Source organism: Talpa occidentalis, unplaced genomic scaffold (assembly GCF_014898055.3).
Source record: "Talpa occidentalis isolate TD23 unplaced genomic scaffold, MPIMG_talOcc4v2.1 talOcc4.10, whole genome shotgun sequence".
Taxonomy (NCBI): domain Eukaryota; kingdom Metazoa; phylum Chordata; class Mammalia; order Eulipotyphla; family Talpidae; genus Talpa; species Talpa occidentalis.
Genome location: NW_023600993.1, coordinates 35,667,612 through 35,681,626, shown reverse-complemented (window position 1 = coordinate 35,681,626; position 14,015 = coordinate 35,667,612). Strand labels below are relative to the sequence as shown.

The window sequence follows — 14,015 nt, the reverse complement described above, 5'->3', positions numbered from 1 at the left end:
CTGGTGGCACAGGGCTTAAAGACACAGCGTTATCAAGCTATCTGCAGCATGAATTCAATCCCCGGCCAGGGAGGTGTGACCCACATGGCTCAGCAGACCTCTCCTGTCTCATCCACTGCTCCCCTCAGCAGTGTATTTCAGTAAATCCACATGTTCTACTCCCCACTCTGTCTCTGGTGAAACCTTTGGCCGCACCTCTGGCCTACACCCCAGTTCTTGTATGCATCAATAAATAAATCTTTTTTTGAAAACTAGAAAGGGCCTCCCCAGTGGCGCAGCGGTTGAGTGCTGGGCTGCAGAGCTGTCCGCAGCCTCTGTAGCACCAGTTCTATCCCTGGCCGCCGGCGAGGGTCCCACATGGTGCGCAGACCTGCCCTGCCGTGCCCGCTGCTCCCCTCAGCAGTGTCCTCCATCTGTCTGCCTGTTCTGCTCCCTGCTCTGACTCTGGTGAATTCTCTCACCCTCCGGCGCTTCCGACTGTACCCAGTGCTTGTATAAATAAACAAATAAATCTTTAATAAAATAAATAAATAAAAATAAAAACTAGAAAATAGCAAGTATTGGCAGATATAAACTGGATTTTTTGTGCATTCCTGGTAGAAATGTGAAATGGTGCAGGTACTATGGAAAACTATTCCTCACATATAATTATCATCTAATAAGCAATTCCATTTCTAGGGATATACCCTGAGGATTTGTAAACTGGAGTCAAATAGATACTGACATGCCATATGTTCATTGCAGCATTATTCATAATATCCAAGAGACAGAAACAACCCAAGTGTCCATCAACAGAGAATGGATTTTTATTTATTTTATTTATTTTTTAAAGATTTATTTATTTATGCATACAAGAGCTGGGGGTGCAGGCCAGAGGAAGAAAGGATGAGACGATGCACCAGAGACTGAGTGGGAAGCAGAACATGCAAATCTACTGAAATATACTACTGAGGGGAGCAGCAGACAAGACAGGAGAGGTCTGCTGCACCATGTGGGTCACCTCCCTGGCTAGGATCAAACTCATGCTGCAGCAGCTGGGCTGCGCATAGCTTCACAGTGCTGAGACTTAACCCTTTGTGCCATCTGGGAGGCCCCAAGAATGGATTTTTATATGTGGCATATACATATGTAGACCTACATATATTCTTCTAAGAATATATACAAATGGCTAGTAAGCTCATGAAAAAATGTTCAATATCACTAATCATTATGGAAATGCAAATCAAAACCACAACTACTTCACATCCACTAAGTGAATATTACCAAAATAAGGGGGGGAAGAAGTGTTAAGGATGTGGAACCCTTTACTATGGGTGGTAATGTAAAATGTGAAAAAAGTTTCTCAATTTCTCAAAAAGTTAAAGATGGAAGTAACAATTTGATACAGCAATTCCAATTCTAGTTACATACTCAAGAGAAATGAAAGTAAGAACTCAGATTCTTGCACATTAATTTTCACAGCAGCTTTTGGAAACAACTCAGATGAATGAACAAATATGATACACACATACAGCAGAGTATTATCCAGTCATAAAAAGAAATTCTGATACATGGATGAATCCTGAAAACACTGCTGAGTAAGTCAGAAATAAAAGGACAAACATCGCAATATTCCATTTATATGATGTATCCACAATAATCAAATTCACACAGACAGAAAGGAGAATGGAAGTTACCAAGAGCTGGGGAGGTGAGGGTGTATAGTTTCTATTTGGGATAATTAAAAAAATTTTCTGGAAATAAATAGTACTGGTGGTTATGCAACAATGTGAATGTATTTAATGTTGATGAAGTGCAAACTTTAGGGTAAAATGTAAATTTTAGGTATATTGCACCGCAATAAAATTTAATTTTAAATACGGAGGTGACTAGGGCCTCCCCTGGTGGCGCAGCGGTTGAGCGCTGGGCTGCGAGGCTGCCCACAGCCTCTGCAGCGCCGGTTCGTTCCCCGGCCGCTGGCGAGGGTCCCACAAAAAAATAAAATAAAATAAAATAAATAAATATGGAGGTGACTAACCAATTAAAACAGTTACTCTATATAGCTAACACAGAAACTTGCCGTGGTTTGTGAAAAACAAGTCAATAAAAAGAATGAGAGCTTTGTGTGAGACAGCCACTACCTACAGTCATATACCACTGTTTCACTAGAGTTTACTATTTCAGTATGTCTAAATGTAACAAAATATTCCCTTTTTTCAAGATTGCTTCACTACATCCAGAGTGCTCCAAGCACCTTTAAGTGTGTTTTCCCTATCCTGTACCAAGAACAATCAAATAAAACCTCCCCCTTCATGACTTTCCTCGAGGCAAGATTGCGGCAGCAAGAAGAGATGTCTCATCTACATGCACCCATCCTGAAGGGAACAGACCAAATTTCCAGCAGGCTCCCTCACTCCCAGATCCCTGCCTTGTGCCAAGGACAGGCATTCCTACAGAGACACACCTTGAACAAGTCAGGAAGTTCTTTTAAAGGAACTGAGTCTATTATAAAAGGCAGTGAATCTCACTCTAAGGGAGAGGAAAGGAGTCACTTCAGTTTTTCACACAGTTGCTCACCCAGTATCTCTTGAACAAGTCAATTAGGTCTAGCTTGCAAATGCATGGCTAAGCAGAGGCAAATAACAAGTGGCTGGCAAATAGGGAAAGAAGAGAGTAATACTCAAAGTAACCACAAAGAACAGAAGTGTACAGAAATAGAAAGAATACCACATCAAAACAAAAATACCATTTCAAGTCATAGGTGGTGTACCAAGTTGTCCTATTATTGCACTGTCCTGCAAATTCCCTGAAAGGATTGCCATCAGATGAGAAAATTAACAAACACCAGGCCACCAAAATGGAATTATTGACTTTCCTAGGGATTTCAGTGAGGAAGCAAGCAAGCAATCCTGTTTTAATGTCATAATCACTTGCTTGCATTAACAATATCAAATCGTCAGAAAGTTCAGCCAAACAATTGATGCCCAGGCAGCTGGACTGGTAATAGGGAACACTTATTTTCCTAATGCTTGAGGGTTTATTTTTCTCAAGCACATATCAATTTTGGAGTTTTTCAAAATGCAAATGCTGGCAAAAAATAATGCCCTGTGCTAAGAAGAGTACAGAGAAACAAGTACCCTCACTGTCCTGGCAATAATTTCAAACAAGAAACTGCTCAGAAGTAGATTATGTAAATTATATTACATCCATATTAGGAAAGAGCAATCATTAAAACAATGACCATATCAGACAAAAGAAAATGTTCATAGTATAACAGATTTGAAAGATCATAAAGTAACACATACACTATGCTCCTACATTTTAAATGTCTACTTGTATATGTATATAAAGAAAACAGACTGGAAAGATATTTCAATATGTTGAAAGGGGTTATAGATGAATAACAAAAATACCACTCATCTTATTTTAGTATATTTTTCTATATATACTGAAATTTCTATAATGAGTATGTATCTTACATAAGCAAAAGGAAAATGTTACACAGAAAAAGAAAATGCTCAAATATATTCAAAAAACTGAATTCACTATACAGGGAAGAATAACTATTTTAGAAAAAACTCCAACCGGAAAAAAAGACAACACTGCTTGTTGGGGCTTTTAAAGGTTTAACCTTGAGTTCTCTGGAAAAGTCACTTATCCAAAGCACAGCTTCCCCCAAAGATGCCTAATGAAAAAGGGGTTAAGTACAAACTGCATCCTAATTACCTGCTATAATATTTCTGAATCATTGTTGTGACAGCTATGAAACTCCAGGTGAAATGGATTCATACTGAAATCCTAGGGCTCCCACCCAAAATGAATCACTTGAACTCTTCCACCAGCAGGAAACCTTACCAGGTTTAAGAACGAGAAAGGCCAATGGAAAAATATACATGAAATCACAAATTTCTAACAATCAAATATTATTAGATCAACAGTCTCTATCTTTTAACAAAGGATTAACAACGCAAAATAAAAACTCTTCAGTAGGATGGACTCTTGATTAAGCATTTACTGATCACTCACTATGTGCTACATTCTGGGGATACAAACATGAAGACAGAGTTCCCTGTCCTTGAGAAGCTCAATGCCCTGAGGCAAAGCAATGCAATTAAGCATGACCTAAAGGGAGAGTGCCATGACAGAGGCTGGCACCAACTGTTGTGGGAGTAAGCAGCAGCACCTCTTTCCATCAGGCAGAGTTGGGGTAAGTAGCAAGGAAGAGATGAAATGTGAATGCTTTAATGTGGCATTCCCAGGCAGAGAAAGGAAACTATGGCATTCCTGTCATATTATGACAACATGAGCAAAGTGACAAAGGTAGAGGAAAGTTCCAGGTCTGTCTGGAAAAAAGGGAGTTGTCCAATTTTTGTAAAGTGTAGGGAATCTAGAGAGAATGCTGACAACAAAATTCAAAAATAATTTTGTGCCATCCTTCCCCTCATGCATGAAGATGAAAATGGACTTAACATCTTTTCACAGCTAATGTTTGTCACTCTTCAAACTTGAAAGTCTCCAAAGACCTGTTAGGAGTATCGATCTTCCTTGGTGATACACCATGGCCTAACCCCAAACACTATCAGCTCACTAAGGTAGCATAATTAGCTAGCACTATCATAAAATGTTCATTAAGTCATCCAGATAATTTGTATTCAAATCATGAGACAGCAAAACCTACTTGTTTATAAACTAGACATTGCCCACTAGGTAATAAAATGTTTCCCTATTCTGTTCAACATTTTATCAACCACTATGAAAAAGACAGAAGAGCAGTTGTTCTTTAAGTGTGTAATTGAAAAACATTCTATAAAAATACAAGCAGAAACAAAAAAAAGAAAAAGAAAAAGACAGAAGACACGTTTATCAACTGTACAAACAAAGGTTCAAGGAAAACATAGTAATATGTGAGATCAAAAACTCAAGCTTCAAAGAGAACTGACAGATTGTCAAATACAGTAAGCTGAAATGCAATGGGGGAAAAAAATATAAAATCTTTTTAAAATAAAATAAATTTCATCAGTCAATCGTATAAACTCAGGATAGGGAAGATTTAACTTGACTTCAGAAATAAAACGTAGAGTTTAGTTATCATAAATTCAGTATGAGTAATTAGTGTGAAATGACAGCTGGAAAGCCTCTAAAAATCAGGCTTTATACTAAATTAACAAAAAAGTGTCCAGTTCAAGACTATAAATATTTGTATAAAACCTTCTACAGGTCTGGTGCTGAATTATGTCTGTCATGAATGCAAAGATAAATATGGCACAATCCGTACTTTTAGGAATTTATAGCCAAAAGCAGTGTTTTTTTCCAATACTGGGTTACAAAATCAATCAAGTTGCCACCAATATTTCTTAATGAATAGAAAGTATCAGAGTACACTGTACAAGGTACACAGCCAGTATTATATCAAGAAACTTTCGTTTAGGGCCTCCCTGTGGCGCAGGCGGTTGAGCACAGTGCTGTGAAGCTGTCCGCAGCCTCTCAGTGCCAGTTCGATCCCCTCCGGCTGCGGAGCAACCCACATGGCGAGCAGACCTCTCCTGTCTCGCCCACTGCTCCCTTCAGCAGTGTATTTCATCAGTCTGCCTGTTCTGTTCCCCGCTCTGTCTCTGGGTGAATCCTCTCACCCTCCCACACATCTGGCCTGTACCCCGGCTCTTGTATAAATAAAAAAAATTTTTTTTTAAAAAAGGACATTTAAAAAAAAAAACTTTCATTTAACTTCCTCCTATACATGTATGTATGTGTATATATACATGAGATAATTTAAATATTTTTTATTGTAGAGCATAATCAAAAGTTGTAAAGAAATTAGTCTAATGGAAAAGGATAAAATAAATACACCAGTATAAGATACAAAAGTATTATAGAATTATATGGCTAGAGGGAAAAAAGAATGGTCAAAGACTAAAGGAAAAAAAATAACAATATATGTAGGAGACCTGACAGCTAGGAAAGTAGTTGAGAGAGAAAGATGTAGAGGAAACAATATAAACAAAGACATGATGCAGCAAATAATAAGTACTTAATAGGTGGCAAACAGCAGTCCTGGCACATGGCAGGTGGTATAATTAAGTCCAGATGGAAGGACTTTGGGAAAGTTCAGTTTGGCTAAAGTGCAAAGTACTCCTAGGTCAGCAGATGAGGCTGAAAGACCAAATGCGATCCTACGTGAAAATGCTGGGCACATAGTAAACACTTAGTAAATGTTGGCTCTTCCATTTAGTCTTAGCTCTGGAAATTAAAACCCTATTATCTCTAAGATTCCTTACAATTCTAAAATATTATGAATTACTGAAGGGCTATTACACAAATTATTTATAAGCAGGCATAGAATATGGACTTGTAAAAAATCACAGGGAGTCTAATTTCAATAAAGAAGAATGTTCTAATGACAGCTGCCTAGCAATAAAATGGGCTGTCCCAAGAGTGGAAAGGACCCTGTCACCAGATCTATTTGAATAAAGGCCAAGTACACATCTATTATAGACATAAGTCTATTATACAGAGTTCTGCATTTGTCGTACACTATTTCTTCCATCAATTTTGGTTCTCACTCATCAATCAGCAAGAGCTCATGCATACGTTTTGAAGACAGAGAGAAAAACAGATGGAAGCAGGAGGTTGAGATTTTATTCCATTGTAGAAATGCAGGAAAACAGAAGCTCCTGAATGACATTTCCCAATACAGTAATTATCTTTACTAGAGTAATATCCTAAGGTGTAATACTGCTAATCAACTGCAAGTACTTGGGTCACAGCTAAAATAATTTGGCAACATATTTTTTTTAAGTACCCAGAGTTTTTATGTGGAAAAAAAGTCTTGCTTTTGCATACAAAACCTGTCGAGGGGATATGAAAGAGACTTCAGAGCATAATCATGAACAGGTTACAAAGCATAACACTGGAATTAAAATTTCATCTAGCATACCCAATAATGCTTACGTATTGAGAATAATTTCAGACCATTCTTATCATCAGGGGAAAAGACACAAAAAATTCAAAGTACAAATGATTAAAAATTAAATTTCAGCACCAAAGTGAAAATAGGAATAGAAAGTACTTTCAACCTCAATGACCATTCTTTTGAGATTGTCAAGCTTCAGGATGTGTCCAAAAATGCTACACAGAAAAATGGTACCATGTTTACAATTTAGTTTCATGTTTCTAAAGCACATTCTCTTAAAACAGTGCATGATAAAATGAACTGTAACATTTGAATAGTCTTAGAATGTTGTTGCGCATTGACTTTGCTATTTAAAATGTTGATGATTTCCTGCTGAGTGTTCTGTTTGTTCTATAGAATGACAGATGGAAACAAATCCCTCTTGGTCTAAGAAAGCACTCAAATGTTTGCTAAGTTCAATTTCTTTCCCCCTCACTAACAATGTATTAAAAAAGGGGGCAACAGTACCCAACATACTTGTCAGGGCAGTCCAAAAGCCTGCCTTCGACTTTGTGCCCTGAATCTGTGTTGATTATCAATGCAAATCATGACATTCAGAAGCAGAGCACTAAGTACTACGCAGTCTTATAAAAGTATTTATTATAGAAATAAAATTCCATATATAGATATATATATAAAATTCCATATATAGATATATATGTAACTATTCAGTTATATAGGGACTAATGAAAAGCCTGTTAAGTATGCCTTATCTTTTCAGCCAGACATATATATACATTGCTGACAAAATTCTAATGAAGGGAGCTGTGGCTTAAGAACTCCAGTACTAGGTTCAAGTCAGCACTTACAGACTTAAGTACCTTAGTCACTTAGCCTCTCTCAGCTAAAGTTTCTTTCTCAGCTGTTTACAAGAGAGAGAGAAGTAATTTTATGCTGTAAGGCTCAAATACAATCATGAATGTGGAAGTTCCCATAAACACTAAAGCCCTAATCACAAAACATCAAGAGCACATCCTCACTTTTCAGAAGAAAATTAAGTCCTGGCTATATAACATACTCTCTACCCCCTAGAGGATATCTTCACCTCTAAGAGAGGTATGAGGCCCTTCCAAAGGCATTAAAAGCTAAGACTCCCTCATGGAGCAAGTAACTAAAGAGCCCAGAGCCCTCACACTATTTTCAATGAATCTTAACCCATTTACGAACAGATTTGATAAAATTTTGTGAACACTTTCAAATCTGATTTCATACACCTATTCTTTCTCCACCTTCAGATGCATCTGCACCTCTGCACCAAGGATCTTCATAAATTACTTTTAAAGTGGGGGTTTTTTTTTTAGCTTTTTTTTTTTTTGAGTGTTTCCCCCCCTATCTGGGGAAAACCAAGCAGAAGGAAAGCAGGTAAAACGTAAAGCAGGAAAGAATCACTTTTCAAATTAGAAAAAATTAAACATTACAAACTCAAATATAAGGTATTCCTATTAGTAATATGGAAAATTTTTCAGTGTACTAAGTGGGGATTAGGAAAGAATAAGCAATAAATGTCTTGAATTATTAAAAATTTGCCTCATGACAGCAGCAGAACAAGATGACCTTCTGAGGTAGCTTCTTCTTCTAAGATGTCAAACTAATATTATGTGCTCAAACATTTGCTGCTACTCAAGTTTAATTTCAAACATCCTTGTTTTATTCGTTGGTGGTGTTTGTTGCTACTGTTTGTTGCTACTGCTTGCTTTAGTGAATGGGGAAAGTATTTTCTTGGTCTTTGGCTTCTGTATTTGTTAGTTTGGGAACATTCAAAATGGGAAAAGACAGGTGTTTTACAAAAATAATTGGATTTTAGGGGTCAGAATGGGGGGGCTGCAATTGTATGGGGAATATAACAATAAAAGTTATTATTTAAAAAAAAAAAGTTACAGAAAACAAACAAAAAAAAATAATTGGATTTTTCTATCTAACTAATGCACCTAGTTTCTTGGAAAGATAAAATAAAGAATAAAGGATGCAGGGCCTTCCAAGCTTTCATAGCAATAGAAAGTACAACAAATAAAAAATTCTTTAAGAAGGGAAGAGACATAAAGAGTCAAATAAGTTACAAGTTTCAATAGAGAATGGCTCCTTGTAATACTTCAGCAGGACAGAAAGACAGTAAGAACATTAAGGGTAATATTCAAATGCTGAAGGACAAAAAAGGACAAACAACCTCAGAGATCCTGTTTCTTCATCTGTATAAGGAAGATAATATTAGGACTGCTCGGGGAATCTACATGATGTAACATAAGTGAGAATCCCCAGCACAAATTGGCCTGTCATAGATTCTCAAAAAAAGGCAGTTTCCTCCATTGCTCTAGGTCAATCACAGAATATTGTAACGGAAAGGGAAGTTCAAATATCACCTACTCCTAAAAAAATCTAAAAAATGTTTTAAACTGTACAGGTTTTACAGGATCTCAAGACCCTTACCAATGTTAAACAGAGATGAAAAGCTGCAGTGGAGGAAAAATTCCCTTTGCACTACTGCAACAGAAGACTCCTCACCAACATCTGAGCAATTTCTCCATATTGGTGGGAAGCAGGCATAAGTTTTCCCTCCCTGCTGTAAGCATTGTGAGTTAGCAAACAGAAATAGAAATCTGTGCTCCAGCTTGGGCATAAAAATCAAAGCTGAAATGCAAAACATTTTCTCAGAGGAATAATAGCGGTTAGATTTTCAGGCTAGCAATTAAACAAATAATGAAGTGTCATTTTAAATGACTTTGTCTCATAAATATAATATATACACTACTTTATAGGTTGAAGTGGATTTTATGAAAAGGCTTGGTTGGGCATGCAGCTTTAACATGCTAAAGGAGGGAGAAATGTATCCTGAGTTTTGAGCAATTTATACAAGAACTTCTGAATCATAATTAAGGGGCAGCAGAAGGCAAACTATGACAGAAGAAGGTAGCATTTCCTTGTTTAGCAGAAAGGGAATCTACACTAAACTGTAGTTCCCAATGAATGTCTTAAAATAACCACCTCTCTCATTAAAAAGCATTTAAGTCCTGCCCTGTGCCTAAATCTGTGCCCCTCCACATGAAATAATTTTTCTAAAGCTAAACTCACAGTCCTAAGAATGCAAGAATTTCATCCCATGCTCCCCAGTAGATCATGCACCAAATCCCAGTGCTTTGACAGGCATATATGTCATCTTGACTACGTTGCATTGATTGCTTCCTCCGAATACCAGAGGAAATACCTAGTGTTACTACCCTAAGTAGGAAGGGGAAAAGGAGAAATTAACACTTATTAAGCACTTGATATGCTCACTTGAATTTTTTACAACCCTGTAAATATTTTCCCCCACTTACACATTAAGAAAATGTTAACTTTCCCACAATACCAGAAAAGACTCAGAACTCTGCCAACACCACTACCCAAGGGATCCTCCCCAGAAGGAAAGAAATTATCACTTTGGTGCCACTGGACAGTTGACCAGTTTCACTTCAATTACTTGTTTTTCTAGTTAAGCAGTTCTGAGAGCAAGCTGTGGAGAAAATAAACCATCATCTCTTCATTTCCCAGAATCTATTTAGTATTTAGGGAATGCTCTAAGAGAAAGGATAAAATAAAATGTCCCCAGAGGTGAATCCCAGCTCTTCGCATCATTTCCCAATTTCTTCTCAACAGAGACTCTAGGATTTGAGCTCATTTTATCACTTCCATCCATGCATGTTATTATGCCATTAGAGCATAGCTAATTAAAATGTTCAGGAAGTTACCTTTCAACAAGATTTTCTACCAGCATTTAAGCTCTCTCTGCAGGTCCTTAAATTTAAATTAATTTTCATGTAACTTGCCTAGTGGTGAGCCTAAACGTTTGTCATCACTGTCAGCTTAAAAAGTTATTTTTAGTGAATTATGATCTTGATAGAACTGCAGGGCACGTGGGAAACAAAAATCCATGTTTAGACAGAGTCCCCATCTATATTTTCCATTACAACTTGGGGGTGGGGAGCCTGTACACTCAACGTTTTAAATGTTTCTAACTGAAAAATAAGATGACAGGTGACTTTCAATAATTCAATGTGACTGAGCTCTTCTATCATGCAATTGCCACAAAACACTAACACTATAGAAGGAATACATTCAATTTCTTAAGTTATTAAAATTCCTTTAAAGAAACTGAATGCTACAAGAATGAATTAGCTTCTGGAGTTTAACACTTGTAACAGCTAGAACAAGGACTTTAAGTGGAATAACGGTCTCATCTAAGAACATTTTGTTTTTATGAAACAAAACTGTAACTACATTATACACTAAACATTAAGAACATGTCCAAAAACACTACCCACTGTAAGGCAATTATTTCAAATACTGAATACAAAACAAAGTTAAGCAGAGCAAACATCTGCCGTCAGATGTTTGCAAAATTTTGAACTGGAAAAATTAAGCCAATGTTTTTATATATATATATATATATATATATATTTTTTTTTTTTTGGTAAGTCCAAAAATAAGTCTTCGGGTTCATTAAGTCAGGTGCGGAAAGTCATTAAGATTGAGGTTTGGGAGCGGGGGTGGGGGGAGAAAAAAAGATTCCCAGAATTTGGCCTCTTGGGTTAAGCTGCCCTGTGCCCCACATCAGAAACCTCCGGCGGCCCCTGGGGCCCGGCCCTCCAGTCCTGCCGGCCGCACCTGCGGAGACTGCGCCGCCAGCGCCCCCTGCCGCCCACCCGGCGCCCGAAGACCCGCTCCCCACCCCCGCACCCCGCGTCCCGCGCCCGCGCCGCCCCCACCCGCGCTCGCCCCGCGCAGAGGCCGCGCAGCCTGCGGGCAGGGGCGGGGGCGCGCGGGCGCGCGTCGAGGCGGGGCTGGCCGCGGGCCGGGAGCACGGGCGCGCCCCCCGAGCTCCCGCCGCGGGCAGGCCGGAGCCTCACCTACCTACGCCGTATTTCTCCTCCTCCGTGGGGGTCCACATGGCCGGGTCGGGCGCGGCCTCGCGGGCGCGGCGGCCGGGCGACGGCGCGGCGGGGACGGCCGCGGGCCCGGCTGTGGCGCACCGCGAGCCGAGGCGGGGGCGGTCAGGCGGCGCGGGGCAGTGGGCGGCGCATCCCTCACAGGCCGTCCGGGATGCCGCCGCCACTGCCGCCGCGTCCGGACCGCGAGGTTCCGCGGGCGGCGCAGCGGTCCCGGGCGGCGCGGGCAAGGGCTCGCCACCGGTCCGTCGCCGCCGCTCCCGCGCCGCCGCCGCCGCCGGGGCTCTCGCTGCTCGGGGGCTCGGCTCCCGGCGCCGCCGCGGCTCGGCTCGCCTCAGCGGACTCGCGGGGCGCCCGCGCATGCGCCACTCCCCAGCGCGCGGGGGCTCGCGCCGCCCGAGCCCGCGCGCGAGCCCACGCGCCGCCGCCGCGCGCCGGCGGAGGGAAATCCGCGAGAGGCGATTGGACCCGCAGGCGCGGTCGGGACCCGCTCCTGGGCGGACTCCCCGCCTCAGCGGCAGCCAGCGCCCGGAGGAAGGAGGGCTGGGCGGGTGGGAGACCCTGGGACACCCGCCGTTTCCGCGCCCAGTGCCTCCGGCCGGGCCTGCTGCGATCATCGCGAGCCCCTGGCCCAGAGAGGACGGCAGGGAAAGGAGAGAAAGATGCCCTTTTCAGATTCACCCCGGTGTCGCCCTCAGCCCTATCACGGCCCCATCCCTGGAAAGCCCCTGGAACTACCCAGCACGTGTCTCTAGACCTTGGGTCTCTGGGTCACCTCCTAGGACAAAGCAATGCCACCCCCTTGGTTGGCCTGCGGGGATAAATGTTTAGGGCCTGAGCAATCACAGCAGCCTTCCTCGTAAAGCTTCCGCGCTGGGATCTGGGGTTCCTACTGCCCGGGGGCTTGGCAGCGTGGTCGTATCCCTGACGGCCTCGGCACCACCTCTGCTCCCCCTAGGTCTCTGCCTTCCATGCTATTCTGAGTTTCTGGTTTGGCCCAAAAACTTTCCTCCTTTCTCTCCTCCCTGAAAATCTGTTCGCTATGACTCCTACAGATACCACTTTGTGACCCTAAACCAACCACTCATCCAAAACCAGCATAGTCATGGTGACTGCAAGACTTCTTTCCACCCACATCTGGACCACGTGGTATTCAGCCCTAATCCGTCCATCTCCATCGCGAGCACTACCAGGGCAAAACCCTGGTGTTATCCCTAATCATAATTCTTGGATGTCCCCACTCTTCAAAACCCTGCTTAGCACCTTACCTCCAGGAAAACTTCCTAATCCTGCAGTTAGCAAGCCATATCCTTCCTTCTTTGCTTGGAATTCTGGCTATGTGCCTTTGTATCTTGTTTCCACCATGAAACTGTCAGCTCTCAAAAAGGCAAGCTCCAGAAGAGTTACCTTTCTGTTCCCTGAGCACCCAGCCTAGCACCTGACACATACTTGTTGAATACAAAGCGAGATTAACATAAAAATATATTGGTAACCAACAGATCTTGACTTTTTCCTCTACAATATTCTTTTTGATTGGTTACTCCTCTCAGGCCTGACTGTGCTCACCTGCATTATTGACACAGACTCCCAGTTCCTGACCTATAGACTCCTCCTCCCACTCCTGCCCCAGGAAGTTGTTCTGTAAAGGGTTGAGTTCCTCAATAGCCAGATACATACTTTTGGTCCAAGAACATCATAAAGGAGACTTCCTGATTTATGTAGCTAACTGTTCCAGAAGACAAACCCCCACCCAATGGCCTCCATGGAATGAAGCTTCTCCTGGAAACTACTGTCTATTTCAGACCTTCCGAAAAACCCTCAAGCTCTTATTTCATTCTTTAGTTCTGCTCCATTGCCTTAAGTATGTGATACTGTCACAGAGTCTAAAGACTGGTTTTCCCAAAGTTTACTCTCATGTGCCCAGTCTGAATCATCTGCAATGATTTTCCCTAGACAAAGTCCCAATCCATGACTGCACACCTCAGCTCAGGGGTGGGAGGGCATTAATACCAATGGGTGAAGGGAGAAGAAAGGGTGCCCAGTGAGAAGAAGGCCATCTGATAAGTCCCAGACTTCTACAGTCTTCCCCTTTGTACTAAATATAGTTAAAGCAACGGTGCATAGTACACATCATCGAGAATCCACATTCAGCAAGACTATATACCTCC

General features: G+C 41.4%; 1 protein-coding gene across 1 annotated transcript in view; it reads right to left on the bottom strand.

The window, feature by feature from the left end:
- DOCK3 (dedicator of cytokinesis 3) overlaps positions 1 to 12,464 on the bottom strand; it is a 245,020-nt gene extending 232,556 nt beyond the window's left edge. Inside the window, exon 1 of the mRNA XM_037501571.2 lies at positions 11,813 to 12,464. Within this exon, the coding sequence (XP_037357468.1) occupies positions 11,813 to 12,464 (652 nt within the window). The remainder of the gene's footprint in view (positions 1 to 11,812) is intronic.
- Between the last annotated feature and the right edge of the window lie 1,551 nt (positions 12,465 to 14,015).